This window comes from Cucurbita maxima, unplaced genomic scaffold, assembly GCF_002738345.1.
Source record: "Cucurbita maxima cultivar Rimu unplaced genomic scaffold, Cmax_1.0 Cma_Scf00013, whole genome shotgun sequence".
NCBI lineage: Eukaryota > Viridiplantae > Streptophyta > Magnoliopsida > Cucurbitales > Cucurbitaceae > Cucurbita > Cucurbita maxima.
In genome coordinates, this window is record NW_019272029.1 from 4,761,647 (window position 1) to 4,777,160 (window position 15,514).

Below are 15,514 nucleotides of genomic sequence, written 5' to 3' on the forward strand. Positions count from 1 at the left end.
TTTTTTTTTTTTTTTTTTTTTTTTTTTTTTTTTTTTTTTTTTTTTTTTTTTTTTTTTTTTTTTTTTTTTTTTTTTTTTTTTTTTTTTTTTTTTTTTTTTTTTTTTTTTTTTGTATACCAGGTGTTTTTAGAGTACGCAGACATCGAGAGCGCAACGAAAGCTCGATCTGGTTTGAATGGAAGAAAATTTGGAGGGAACCAAGTGATAGCTGTATTCTATCCAGAGAACAAGTTTGCCCAAGGGGAGTATGATGCCTAAACTTCAGTTTTTACTTACAAACACAGTTATTGGTAAAAAAAATAGAAAATATTTACCTTTGTTCTTAAATGTGGTAAGGTAAGGTAAGTTTGTGAACAGGCAAGTAAGTAATGTCAGCGATCTAGATTTTAGATAGTCACAGTCTCTGTCATTTTAAATAGTAATGGATGGATAGCCTAATCTCAACCTTATTCTTCTTTATTACTATACTTTTAATGGACTTTCTTGAATCTTCTGTGTACTATTATTTTGTTTAATTGTTTCTTCCCTTTTGCAAGCAGAGTTTGAAATAACAATTTTCCATGCAACAAACCACTCAGGGAAGCTCAATTCACAGCTACTGACACGAATTAATTTCATAAACGTATTTTATATTTTTAAAACTTGTTAAAAGAATAGATGTTATCATTAAAGTCTAGTTTCAAAATAGAACACAAGTAGATAATACAAAATAGGTTCGTATTTAGGTAGGATCTCTGTAGTCTTCAATAAACATGTTGGTTTAACGATAATACTAAAACTTTCAATAAACATGTTGGTTTATGATGTTGATGTTTAAGCATAATTTGAATTGGAATTCTTGGGGACAGACTTGAAAATATAATAATTTTGTATGGTCATACACTAAAAATAAAATTGTTATATAATTGGTATGAATCATTCACTAATAAAAGTTGAGAGTTTCAATTAATAGTAACCTATAAAAGTTGGTATAAATTCTAACCTTTTCCAACCATAAATTACAAAATATATAATTTACAAACAAAAATATGATAAAATCAAAAACCAAACTTTAAGGTTACTAAGATTTATACTAAATCTATCACCTCATCCTTCTCTTTCTCTCTTCTTATTTCTTCTTTCATTCCCTCTAACTCCCAAACTATTCCTTCAATCTTTGCTTCAATGGCATCATCACTTAGCTCAAAAGCACTCTCCACCACCCTCACAATCCTCCACAAACTCCCCACCATTATAACTCCACCGCCTCTCCTCTTTGCAGCCACCTCCAAACCCAACGCCACAGCCACAACCACGCCATCCACGACGCAACCAGGCTGCCTGAAGAACGAGAGGCCAAGGCCGACCACCAGAGCCACGGTCTTCGTTGAGAGCAAGCTCAATATGGCAATGCTCACCCAATGAAAACCCATAACTTCTTCTTCTCTCTTGTGACTAACAGGCGAATTACATGATATTAACGAAGATGAGAGTTCGAGGACAGTAACGATAAGGTCCATTAAGAGGAGAACAATGGTGATGAGATGAGAAGGTGTGGATTCAAGGAAGGTGATCAAATGGGATCTCCATGAGGATAATGGGTTGGAGGTGTTTGGAATTGGGGTGGCAAAGAGAGTATGCCATTTTATACGTCTTTGGTTGAGTTTCATAACATTTTGAATAGACAATTCTAAGGCTTGGATGGAGGCGGCGGCCGCGGCGGGGGGTTCCGGCGGAGTTGGTGAGCTTGAGAGATCAGCCATGGAGGGTGAATGAGGTTGAGATGTGATATGAATGGAGGGTTTAATATGAAAATTATATGGAAGAGCAAGTGGTTGACATGGTGTGGAGGTCACGTTAGGCGATGTGGGCTGCTTCAGAAGATGCGTGGTGAAAGGTAAATTAATGCTTAAAGCATATTGTTTACACAAAAGCACGCTACCTTTTACGTTCTTAATTATTTTCTTCTTATTATTATTGTTTTTAGTTAAGATCATCCCTTCATCTTCCCTCGATCCTACTAACGAAAACATTGTATCCGAGACATTGTATCCGAGTGAATGTTAGAGAGAATGGTAGGAACCACGACTCTCTAATGATGTGATATTTTCCACTTTGAGTTTATTCCAAAAAGACCAGTATCATTCCTTAAATTAGTTAAGGTGAGACTCTCTTCCAACAATCCTCAACAATGAAAACGAAGAATTTTATGTTGGAAATTGGCTACGATCAAAATATGTCGAAACAAATAACTAAAAGCCTAACTAATTCCAAATCTACAAAACCAAGGCCAATGGACCCATCTCTCAACCAGACTAAGAATAAGCATTCCTATAATCACCTAATATTTTAAATTTGAAACGGTTAGTTCCCCTCTCCAATCTACTAAATATGTTTGAAATACATGTAGCTTTGAAACTCGTCCTTCTTCCGTATCATTGACTACACCCCGACACGTAAAGAACCCGCAATAACATGCTAGTTGTTCATCAATAAGATATAAGCACCCAACATAAACAGAACCTATAATCATAATCATGGGTAAGTTCTTTCCATTGCATTTCTCTATTTTGTAAATGATTATAAATAGAAAACTATCAACACCATTTAGCTGGAGTGGTTTGAGCAAATATTCTCATATCTAATGAGCTTTAGATTTTATAATAGTTTTCGAGCCTAATTGGAGCTTCTCATCCAAAGAGCCATAAACCGAGGAACTGACAAACGAGAGGCGGGGTTTGTTCCGGCAACGAGAATAGACATGGAGCAAACGAGGGGGCTTGAAATTAAGATCATTAAAGTGATTCACCAAAAGCCTCCGGGCTTTCACCTTCTTAGACATAACATTCGAAGACCCAGTTGAAGTAACAAACGGAGACATAGTGGAATAGAGTACTAGCATTATAAAAATCGTCATTGTTATCATCTCCATCTTCTCCATCAATAATTTGTGGCCTCGGGCACTGCTCAAGGGATGGGACCATGGTTTGTTGGGGTCTGAAAATAAAATCACATGCAACATGATTTTGGTAGGACCTAATTTTGTGACTATTCCTTGGGTTTTACTTTCTTTTTCATGTACCGTCCTAATATGAAACTTTTGGAAATTTGGTTAACATCCTTATTGAAAAACAAGACCTTTAGATCTAAAATATTCAAGGATCCCAAAACAAATAAAGAACCAACTTAAAAAAAAAGTTTTTGAATAGTTTAATCAAAATGGAAGAGGAGAAAACTCATTTCTAAACTCGAACTATTTTGGGTGGAAAGTGTCTTAGTTTGATATGGTTAGAGAGGAAAGATTTGCATAATTTTAGGGCCCAATGTATACGTGTTGTAAGCCCCGATTCCAAAGGCCATTCCATTATGAAACAAAATAAAAATAAAAGAAAACAAAACAAAAGAACACCAGAAAATCCCAATCCAAAAAATGGCGGAGTCGGAGGCAATCAGGGCAGAATGCGAGCGAATCTTCAACCGCTTCGACTGCAACGGGGACGGCAAGATCTCGCTGTCGGAGTTGGAGAACGCTCTCCACGCACTCGGCTCCTCCTCGCCGGAGGAGGTCCGGCGCCGTATGTCGGAGATCGACAAGGACGGCAACGGCTTCATTTCCCTCGATGAACTGTTCGAGTTTCAGAGGGCTAATCCCGATTTGATGAAGGAGGTCTGCAAAAGGCTGTAGCTTTCTTTCTCTCTTTATTTCTTTCTTTCTTTATTATTATTATTATTATTATTATTATTATTATTATTATTATTATTATTTCCAATTCCAATTCCAATCATTTGGGAATTCTTATCAATTTTGTAACCAAACCATTCCATCATGTATTCTTTATATTTCTTTTTCATATTTTCAATAATTTTTTAATTTTAACACAATACACAATTACTTTATCAGTTTTTATTTATAAAAAAAAAAAAAAAAAAAAACTATCATCTTTCATTATTTATATTTAATTCATTAAATTTTGGTCCTTTTAATCCTATAATTTAACACAATAGACCATGATCACCATGCTCGTTCTTTTTCGGTGGATAAATATATGAACGTGTCTTGTTTCATCGCACCCTCACATTGATTATCGTCTTCTACATCACTAACTGTCGATCAATGTTGGTAAATCTCTTCTACTTTAGAGATTCAATTTGGGTACGTTTTAAATATTAATATCTTCTCCTAATTGTCTCGGCCATCCTAATTTTTGTTTATGGAGGAGATATCAGAGGATTATTTGTCATAGTCGAATAACTTTCACCAGGAAGGAATTAAAAAGAAGGAAAAAAGAGAAATGAGAAGAGAAAAAAAAAAACATAAGAAAAGGGGCATTTTTGTAATTTCATATGTTTTTAATTAAATTTTAAAAAAATCAGAAGAGGAATTTGAGCTGCTTGTTATATAATATGTGTTAATTATGATGAAGATCAAAGATGGTAATAAGATCATAACACAACTATCTATATTGTCCCTCAACTTAACAACATTTCAACCTAGTTAACATAAGTAAGCTGAGTAAGAGCCTCATTAGGGCCAATTATTGAAAAGTAGAAAAGCAAAGACAAATTAGTAAAACTCAAACGCTAGTCTAGGCAAGTCTATGACATAGGTTTATGGTGCTCGGGTATGAGTAGGCATTGCAAAGGGTTCAATGTTTACCATACTCTAGAGAGCCGATCAATAAGAATGAATAAATGCAAAGGGTTCAATGTTTACTATACTCTAGAGAGCCGATCAATCAGAATGAATAGATCGAAAGAAGAAGCCCGTTAAGCTAAAAGTTATTTATGAGCTTCCAAAACTAGAATTTAGCTATAAGTGGTCCAACAAAACTTAAATGTTTATAGTAAGAAAGGTTAGGATCTACTTATACCATATTTAGACACAAGCAAGATTTTTTAGTAGGTTATATTGACGGTTCTAAAATTGGTTGGGCTAAAGTGACAATTAAGATTCATAGAGTTGAGTCATGAAAATACTTAGTAGAAAAGAACTCTAATGTGTATCAAACTTGTACGAGGAGTTGGATGACTAGAGGACAAAGGATTTTGTGATCTATCGTAGTTACTTGACCCTATGTATCTGCCACGAGATTATTACACAAGTAGAGGTTTATCTTTGATCGTGACTAGCTAGATGGTCCTTCATAGTTCTCTTATAAGTTATGAATGATGAGCTTAAAGGGGAAAAAAAAAAAAAAAAGAGGAGCGGAGCTAAACAAGTTTGAGTGACTATAGGAATTAATAGAGGGCTAGCTATGTTATCCTGAGTCTCGAGCATCCTAAGAGATATACATGAGATTAGTATTGAATAAAAGACTTGTCATAAGATTCTTTGTCCTAAGTTATCTTTATCGATGATTTATAGTTAGGCCTAAGGTATGTAGGTTGATACTATATAATAAGACTATTTAAGTTTTAAGCGAGCTACTCACTCTATTTATATACTCATTCATACTTTACTTTACTTTCTTTTAGATAGAATTTAAGTATCGTAAGGGAATTAGTAGGTATAGAATATGTTTAAATCAAGAGTTTATAACAAACTCTATAGTTTCCGTTGTGCATTTCATATTGTGAAACATTTGGAACACCGTGATTCTTATCATCTTCCCCCTCTTCAAAAGGATTCGTCTTCGAATAAAAAAAAATCATCACCTACATCAAAAGGACTAAAGTTAGTAACAATGTACTAAAAATTGTCTGGAAAGATCAATTTTATATGCATGGTTATTAATTCTTCCAAGAACTTGATAAGGGTATCTCCTCTTGGATATAATTTTGTCTTCCTTTAAGATGAGAATCGCTAATTGCGAAAATATATCCAAACCCAGTCATCGGGTTGAAAAGTAATTTCCTTCCGTCATTTGTTAATTCTTGAATCAACTTTAAAATTTTGTTTCTCAATTATCCTCTTCACCTCTTTGTGCAATGTTTTGATCAAATCTGTCTTACTTGTGATTGCTTCAGTTACATAAATATTAGAAGAAATAGGAAGCAAATCAAAAGTGGTAAGTGGATTAAATCCATAAACAACTTCAAAAGAGAACAATGATTGGTACTCTGAATTGCTTTATTATATGTCAACTCTACAAATGCCAAACATTCGTCCCTAGACTTAATATTCTTAAAAATAATAGCCCAATTCTATGTTCTATTAACCTTTAACCACTCCAATTTTAGTCCGAGGATGACATTTAGTTGAAAACAATAATTTCGTACCCAATTTACCCACAATACTTTCCAAAGTGACTTAAAAATTTAGCATTCTTGTAACAAACAATTATTTTAAGGACTTCATGTAATCTTACTACTTCCTTACCGAATAAGTCAGCAACATATTTTGCATCATCGGTGTTGTTGCATGCAATAAAATGAGTCATTTTACCTAATCTTTCTACCACAACAAAAATAATCTTTACCATTTTTTAGTATGCTCAATCAAAAACAAAATTCGTAGATTAGTCAAATGTTCATTAGGTACATCTAGAAGAGTATACCAATCATTTGGTTGTAATCCAGATTTAGCTCTTTTGCATATAAAACATAGGCTACAAAACTTGTAATTTGAAAAGTTGTTTTCTCGTTTTAATATCATGCATATTAACTAAAGATTGTCCTAAGTTTAAAATATTGGAGAAAAAAGTATTTACTCGTGTCGATATGACCTCACAACCTCACCCCTGTCAGAAGACCCTCATGGAGGCATTTAAAATATTATGTGAATAACCTAAGTTTCTTTCGATCTTTTTCAACGAATTTGTAAGGAACACTCATGTTTGATAAATCTTACACATGCTGGTTAAAAATACAAAACTTATGCACTCTCGCTTTCGGGCCATTTTGGATTCAAATTTCATAGGTGTTAACATAAGAACTTTTTTCCCCTTTGAGACAAGGTCGTTAACTCGATCTGAAAATCTATTTTCTCGTTTTAGTATCATACCATATCCACTGAAAATTGTCCTAAGCTTAAAATATGGGAAAAAAAAATATTTACTCGTGTCGATAAGACCTCACAACCTCAACCCAATCGAGAAGACCCTCATGGAGGCACTTAAATAATTGTGAAAACCCTTTGTTTCTTTCGATCTTTTTCAACGAATCGCTAAGGAACACTCGAGTTTGATGAATCTTACTCATATGTTTGGTTAAAATACAAAACTTATGCACTTTTGCTTCTGGGTCATTTTGGAGTCAAATTCCATGAGTGTTAACATATGAACTTTTTTCCCCTTTGAGACAAGGTCGTTAACTAAAACTGAAAAGTTATTTTCTCGTTTTAGTATCATACCATATCCACTAAAGATTGTCCTAAGCTTAAAATATGGAAGATTTTTTTTTTTTTTACGCGTGTCGATAAGACCTCACAACCTCAATCCAATTGAGAAGACTCTCATGGAGGCACTTAAATCATTATGTGAAAAACCTTTGTTTCTTTAGATCTTTTTCAACAAATTGGTAAGGAACGCTCAAGTTTGATGAATCTTACACATATGTTAGGTTAAAATATGAAACTTATGCAATTTAGCTTCCGGGACATTTTGGAGTCAAATTCCATCGGTGTTAAGATAGGAACTTTTCCCCCCTTTGAGACAGGGTTGTCAACTCGATCTGAAAAGTTGTTTTCTCGTTTTAGTATCATACCATATCCACTAAAGATTATCCTAAGCTTAGAGTATGAAAGAAAAAAAATATTTACTATTGTCGATAAGACCTCACAACCTCAACTCAGTCGAGAAGACCCTCATGGAGGCACTTAAATCATTATGTGAAAAACCTTTGTTTCTTTCAATTTTTTTCAACGAATCATTAAGGAATGCTCAAGTTTGATGAATCTTACACATATGTTGCGTTAAAATACGAAACTTATGCACCTTCGCTTTCGAGCCATTTTGTAGTCAAATTCCATGGGTGTTAACATAGGAACTCTTTTCCCCTTTGAGACAGGGTCGTTAACTCGATCTGAAAAGTTATTTTCTCGTTTTAGTATCATATCATATCCACTAAAGATTGTCCAAGCTTAAAATATTGGAGAAAAAAATATTTACTCGTGTCGAGAAGTCCTCACAACCTCAACCCTGTCGAGAAGACCCTCGTGGAGGCACTTAAATCATTTTGTGAATAACCCAAGTTTCTTTCTATCTTTTTCAACGAATCGGTAAGAAATGTTCAAGTTTAATGAATCATACACATATGTTGGGTTAAAATACGAAACTTATGCACTTTCGCTTACGGACCATTTTGGAGTCAAATTCCAACACATAGGAACTTTTTTCCCCTTTGAGATAGGGTAGTTAACTCGATTTGAAAAGTTGTTTTCTCGTTTTAGTATCATACCATATCCACTAAAGATTATCCTAAGCTTAACATATGGAAGAAAAAAAAACATTCACTCGTGTCGATAAGACCACACAACCTCAACCCTATCGAGAAGACCCTCATGGAGGCATCTAAATAATTATGTGAATAATCTAAGTTTCTTTCGATCTTTTTCAACGAATCTGTAAGGAATGCTCAAGTTTGATGAATCATACACATATGTTGGTTTAAAATACGAAACTTATGCACTTTCGCTTCCGAGCCATTTTGCAGTCAAATTCCATGGGTGTTAACTTAGGAACTGTTTTCCCCTTTGAGACAGGATCGTTAACTCGATCTAAAAAGTTGTTTTTCTCATTTTAGTATCATACCATATCCACTAACTTCGGTCAAAAGAAGTGTTCATACAACATATTATAAGTTATATTAATTCCAAAATGTCCCATGATGCTACTAACATGTGTTCTTTTACCAGCAAATCTCTTATAGAGCATTTAGGAATACAAAACTTACTTTTTCTTAAATAAAAATTCATGAAATACATAATATTTATCCACAACTTTTTTTACAAGAAAAGATGCCGAATGAAAACTCTCCAAAAGTAGAGTTATATAAAGTCTTTTTGCAATTAATTTTACACTTATACTCACAATTTTCTCATTAATTGCTTCATTTATTCTAATTAGTATACATGAAATAGTCAATTGTGGTTTAATATGAAAAGAAAATCAATTTGCATAAATCGAGCTTAATTGTACACTTAATGGAGTTATTCGGTAAAATTCGAGAACATTTATGTTGAACCATGATGCTGTAGCAAATCTGAAAACAACACTGCTTGCAAATCTGGAAATAAATTGCTGACCTTAAGCTGAAGCAATCTGAAAAGCAAACTTTTCGAGGATGACCTGGAAATTTTAATCCACATCAGTAGTCCACGTGGATCATTGACTTCCAAATTAGAAACATCCTACTAGGTGGATGATTTTATCCTTTCTCAACCCTAAATGAGAAGAAACAAACATTATGAAAGGAAAAGGATACCTAAAATAGGAAGGAGCCACACTTTTGGAGAAAAATCGGATTAGACAGCAACAGCCTCCACTACTGAGAACTGTTGTGAATCCAGAGAAGAAGAAGAAAACCCTAATCTAACAGTGTTGACAACAAAAGGAAAAGGAGACCAACAAGGATTGGTTAGGGCAAAGAGGTGGACATGAGAGCTCAAGGAAAGGGAACTTCCATTAAAGAAAACAACAAAGTGAGATAACTATCTATTTCCTTATTCTCTTTTCTTATTCTATCAATTTTACTTGATTGAGATGTGGATTCCTCTGTTTAATTCAGTTTGTATGGAGAGCTAAACTTTATAAGGGAGGCAAGAGAGTTTTATATAGTTTAAGTATGTTGACCGTATGATTTTAGTTTATTAAAGAGTTGTTGTTAATGATTTACATGTGTGTTTAATTAGCTACTTTACATACATAATTGTTCTCTTATTCGGGAGAAAAGAGGGAGTACTGAAATTCTCTTTAATACTTTAGTTTCATTGCAAGTAGACTTGAAGGGTAATAAAAGGGAAGGGTTACGAATAATTCTTTTGGTAGAGGCTAGTTAATAGAAATTACAAATGATTACGAAAATCTATTAAAAGGAACTAAAATCTACCATCATTCCCTTAAAAGCTCTCGGCTTTTTCTTTCACCTCATTTTTTTCAAATTAACTTTCCTAACAAATGGAAAGTTAACATTAAGCTTATTTTAACAAAAACTAACCTTTACCGAGACAAAAGACAAGTTGTTATTGTTAGAGATCAAATATCCTTCCTTGTACATGAGTACCGATATAGTTTTTGTGAAAACACTGTCCTTATCACCTCTCTAAATCTAGCCAAACAACTCTTCTTCCTCAAAGACTTTTTTTTTTTTTTTTTTTATTCTCCAACTTTAATTGATCAGCAAATACATCTATAGAACTCAAAGTACAATAGTGGTTTTTTCTACCATCTTTTATAAAAGAATACATATTCAAATAACTATCATAAATGGCTTTCCTATGAAATTCTCAAGTCGACCAAGCAATATGTCTCCAGCATGCATTGGTAACACATCACAAAAGATTCATCTTCATATTTTTCCAAAGTAAAAGATATTAAAGCTTAGGAAACTACCTTCATTGTTTCACTATCATTTACTCATTGAAGTTTGTAAGGTTTAGGATGGTGTTGGGTTGGAATTTACAACCTTTTGATCAACATGATACTTAGTACATTGCTGCAACTTTCACTATCAAGGACGAGACTACAAGGAATCGCCTTGACAAAACACTGTGTGTGAAACAGGTTATCTCTTTGATCATCAACATCATTCTCCGTAACTTGAGTTTTAAGAAGTCTTATTGTAATAAGTGTCAAATGACTACCATCTTCCGATTCCTCCTCATTCTTCTAGACAACTTCAACTAGCTCATTGATCTCCCCTCCATTTCCCTCGTCTTGGTTCATGATTGTACAAACAGTAGTTAAATATGCTTAGGATCTCACACACTCAACTCACTGATTTTAAACTTAGGAACACTCGTGTTTATTCATACAAATGTAGGTTATTTGAGAAAGTGACTAATTATGATCAAGGTAGACTAATATATGGATAAATCAATTTTTATAGTAGCGAGCTATTCAAGGCAATCAAGACAAGATAATTAAGAAGTAACAGCAAAAAAAAAATCAAACAAACAAGGGACACACACATATATATATATTTTATAGAATTGCACACTAAAAATGAATTTAAAAAAGAAAGGGTTAAGGTTTTGACTAAGAGAATGATCTAACTTTCCTTTTCCCGGAATTTGAGCAAATTCAGAAGTTATTTTCGAACTTGAATTAGGAAACAAAAAAACTAAACCCAAGAGTTACCGATTTAGACGGTTTAAGCAAAATGTGAATTGAAGTTTATTTGATTTTCAAATTAACATGCAAATGGTCTAAAATAAATGATAAGGACCGTTTATAACCACAATCTTAAGAACATATATGGTAAGGATTTTTTTTTTCAAGATCCAAGAAGAAAATGAGAACAAAGTCAAAAGATACCAAGAATGGTGAAAATGGCAGTAAGAAAAGAAATGGACACTCGAAGAAAAGATAAACAATAGCATAAATGAAAGATAAAATCAATTCTAAAGTATGCTACAAAGATGCAACTTAGTTCTAATACCAAATTGATAAGGCATCCAACTTTCCAAACTAAGATGTAACTTAGGCTCTAATACCAAATTGGTAAGGCATCCAACTTTCCAAACTTTTGTTTGTCGAAGCCAAAACCCTTTAATCAAAAAACTTAACACCTACTTATACAAAATTCAGATCAAACAAGAGATAAGACTAGAATTAGATTGCCTCTCAAGATTAAAGATTTAGAAGCAAGATTTGAAACCTTGTTCTAAATTGAGTCACTCCACAATCGAACTTGATCAAACAAGAGATAAGACTCGAATTAGATTGCCTCTTAAAAAAAATCAAAGATTTATAAGCAAAACTTGAAACCTTGTTCTAAATTGAGTCACTTCACAATCGAACTTGATCAAGGCTTGATTGAATGGCTCAAATGCAATCGGTACGAAACTTAAAAATATAAAAAAATAATGCTCAAATTTATAAGGGTGGAGTCTCAATTTGAAAGCTAAATTTTGATTAATCAAAATAAGCCTATTACATAATAATTTGTAATATTTATAGTCTCTTATAAACATTCAATTTCTTAAATGTTCAATAGAGAAGTTAGGCCATTCAAGTCCTTTTAAATCTTCACAAGAAAGAAGGAGTGAATTTGACAAATAACTTTCCTCGAGTTTGCGGTTACCAGAATTATGAAATTAAAAAATAATAAATAATTTTTTCTAACAACTTATCAATCAAGTGCAATTTATAGTAACTTCATCTCCGCTACTTCAAACGTCCAAATATTCACTTTTGAAGCTCCAAATGGTCATTCTTCAATTGAATCAGCTTGTAACATATAAAATAATGGTTGAACCGAGCCTGTCTAAATTTTTTTTATGAAGAATAAATGCTTGTTGAATCTTCTTGACTTTGAATCATTAATAGAAGATCTTGTTGGAACATTTGAAACACTTTAATCCTTATCATTTTGGCACAAGCTTCGATTTGATTGGATCTTCAACCTAGGATTGTTCTTCCTCACGTTCATCCTTAGTTTTGATGATTTTACTTCATCGTTGTCTAGTATAGGGTAAATTTTGGGTATTTTTAACTAGAGTGGTGTGGGTTGAGTTCAATATTAATATGCATTGAATTTTGATTAGTGTTAATTGCTGGTTGGGAAGTGTAACACCCTTAAATCGTAAGAATGCCTTATTGAACACAACTTTTTGTGGAAAACACTTACTTTTTATTAACATGGATTTTATAGGAGAGGCTAGACAATTTATTAGGTAGAAGTCTAAATCTTTTATCTAAATTTTTTTCCTAAAATGTCTAACTATATTTATTATAAAATACCTAAAACATTTTTCTAAAAATATATAATGGACTCATAATTATTAGGTTTGACTCTGTATACTAGTGATGACTTTGTAACACTCCCCTCATCACGTCCTCATTTGCTGCACCATGTTGAGCTAATAGCAAAAACTCCCATGTTAGCCATTTTGTAAACAAGTCTATCACTTGATCTTCTGTCTTGATCTACTGTATCTCGATTTCTTTCTTCCGGACTTTCTGTCTAATGACATGGTAGTCACCTCCACATGCTTTGTTCAAGCATGAAACACTAGATTTTCTGCTAGGTGAACCTCAAATTGGTTGTTGCAATGAAGTGGTATTGGATAGTCAATTTTTTGGAGTCAATCTTCCATCAAGAGTTTCAGCCATGTACTTTTCTAAGCTGCTCCCGTGGCTGTTTTGTACTTCGTTTCTCTAGTTGACAATGATACTGGTTGTCTTTTGTTACATCAAGAAATTGTTCTCGAACCGAGCTTGAACACATACCCAGTGTTTGATTTTTTGGTATCGTGATACCCTATATAGTCAGCATCACGGCATCTAGGTAGCTTGTTGTCTTCGCTTCTTTTGTACAAAAGACCATAGTCGATTGTACCTTTGACATACCTCAAGATTTGTCGAGCTGCATCCAAATGAGGCTTCTTCAGACTTTGCATGTACTAACTAATGACTCCAACTTCATTTTCGAATCCATTTGGTTGGTTGATGTAGATTTCTGGTCCAACTCTCCATGCAAAAAAATATTTTTCATATCCATCTGCCATAATTTACCATCTTTATTTATCGCAAGTGTTGGAGAAACCTGTACGATAGTGATCTTCGCCACTAGACTAAAAGTTTCATCATAGTCTAGTCCATATTGTTGAGAGAACCTTGGAGCTATAGTCCGAGCCTTGTATCTCACGATTGTTCCATTCGGGTTACTCTTTATTTTGTAAATCCACATGCAAACGATGGATTTGACATCTTCTAGTCTTGGCACTAGTTCCTAAGTTTGATTTTACTTAAAGACTATAATTTTTTCCTCCATTGATTGCTGCCCAGTCTTATTTTGTGATGCTTCTTCATACTTCTATGACTCTTTAATTTTGTCTTCTATAATAGTTGTATTTACATCATTTAGATTTAGCTTTTGGATTCTTCCCGACCTCTTTAAGTTGTTGAGGTGTCATTTCTTTTTCACTAGGTTTGCATGGTTGAGTCACTTCTTGCTCACCAACATTAGTGTCACTTAGATCTTCAGACACATTAGTACTTAAGCAAATGTGTATAGTTTGTTTCCCGTCTCCTGTGGAAGAATTTATTCAATGTTGTCCAAGCCTGGTAATACTTCCATCTTTGAGGGCCACCCCGCTTCCATTGCACCATCCTGATCTTCAGACATCTAAAGTCGCTACAGTATACATATCATGAACTTTGAATGCAGAAATACTTCATTTAAACTTCTTCGTAAAACATAAATTTCATCTTAAAACACAGTCATGGACTTACGTGTTCGAAAACATATTTAAAACGACACATAGAAAAATTAAATTAAATAAATAAATATTTAAATTAAAAACATCATATTCTAGCCTAAGACTAGGAAAATAAATGTATCTACCTTATGCATGTGTCATGGTCTCGAGGTGATGTTGTCTTCAATCGTACAAGGATGTTTTTCCTTTATCTGAAATAGAACTAGCACGTGGCTTGAGTATTTTAAGAAATACTCGGTAAGTGACCCCACTATTGGAGTTAGATGCAAACACACACAATCATGAGTAGGACCTATCATATTAGTCTATATTCCTTAGGCAGTTATCCTAAAACTGGCTAAATGGACATGTATTTACTGTTCTACACACAATCCACACGTGCGAGTATGGACCCCCAGTTGGTTCACACATCTCCTAGGCCCCTTTCTTGTTGGACGAGCATTCTCTGGAGCTGTTGATGTTGGACACCTGTTTATGAATAACGACCATGACAACATTAGGATAAACATAATGATCGTTTTTTTACCTGATTGTTGCAACATATGATAAACATCATGATCATTTTCATGCCTAGCCGTCGCAGGATTATGATTACCATAATGGTCATTATCCTGCATCGTAATGTACACGTATGTACTAACATAAAAATGGGATATTCTCCAATGCATGTACACACAATGATGCATGAGGTCCTAATTTTTTTTTTTTTTTTTTCCTTATTCATTATCATGTATGACAACCTCTTTAGCGCTTTCCTTCATATAAATCATTATCATGACTTTTCATGTAATTTCTGGGTTGTGTATCATGTCAAAACATCTTATTGAATGTCATGCATATCATATATCTTATCATGTTACATGTATCATATCATAAGCATATTGTGTCTCCCAACATACCATGTCATACGGTAAATGTATCATATCATAAAACATATTACAATATGCATCATATCGTCAAACATTTCGTACCATAACATAAATCATATTATGATATGCATCATATCATTCACGTATCGTATTTCAATCATATCGTCAAACGCATCGTACAATAACATATATCACATCATTCACATATCATATTTCAAACATATTGTCAAATGCATCACATCATTTCATAAACATTTCACACATATCAAGCATATGACACGTGTAGAACCACGGGACACGTGTCATCATACAAATTTTTCTTAATGAAAATTCTATTACTACT

The 15,514-nt window shown here is 33.5% G+C and overlaps 3 protein-coding genes across 15 annotated transcripts in view; 2 read left to right on the forward strand and 1 right to left on the reverse strand.

The window, feature by feature from the left end:
- The window catches only part of LOC111488602 (splicing factor U2af large subunit B-like), a 7,421-nt gene extending 6,922 nt beyond the window's left edge, over positions 1–499 (forward strand). For 12 of the 13 annotated variants that reach the window (XM_023136432.1, XM_023136433.1, XM_023136435.1 and 9 more), the window contains one exon: positions 121–499. In XM_023136432.1, the coding sequence (XP_022992200.1) occupies positions 121–258 (138 nt within the window). In that variant the 3' untranslated portion in view covers positions 259–499. The remainder of the gene's footprint in view (positions 1–120) is intronic. The other variant, XR_002719224.1, reaches the window with a different exon arrangement.
- A 486-nt stretch (positions 500–985) lies between these two features.
- Positions 986–1,863, reverse strand: LOC111488710 (voltage-gated hydrogen channel 1). The gene has a single exon (XM_023136620.1). It carries the CDS (start codon positions 1,740–1,742, stop codon positions 1,068–1,070), a length of 675 nt encoding a protein of 224 aa, XP_022992388.1. The 5' UTR covers positions 1,743–1,863; the 3' UTR covers positions 986–1,067.
- Positions 1,864–3,402: 1,539 nt separating this feature from the next.
- Positions 3,403–3,783, forward strand: LOC111488757 (polcalcin Phl p 7-like). The gene has a single exon (XM_023136693.1). The coding sequence runs from the start codon at positions 3,410–3,412 to the stop codon at positions 3,662–3,664; it is 255 nt and encodes an 84-aa protein (XP_022992461.1). The 5' UTR covers positions 3,403–3,409; the 3' UTR covers positions 3,665–3,783.
- Positions 3,784–15,514: the final 11,731 nt, after the last annotated feature.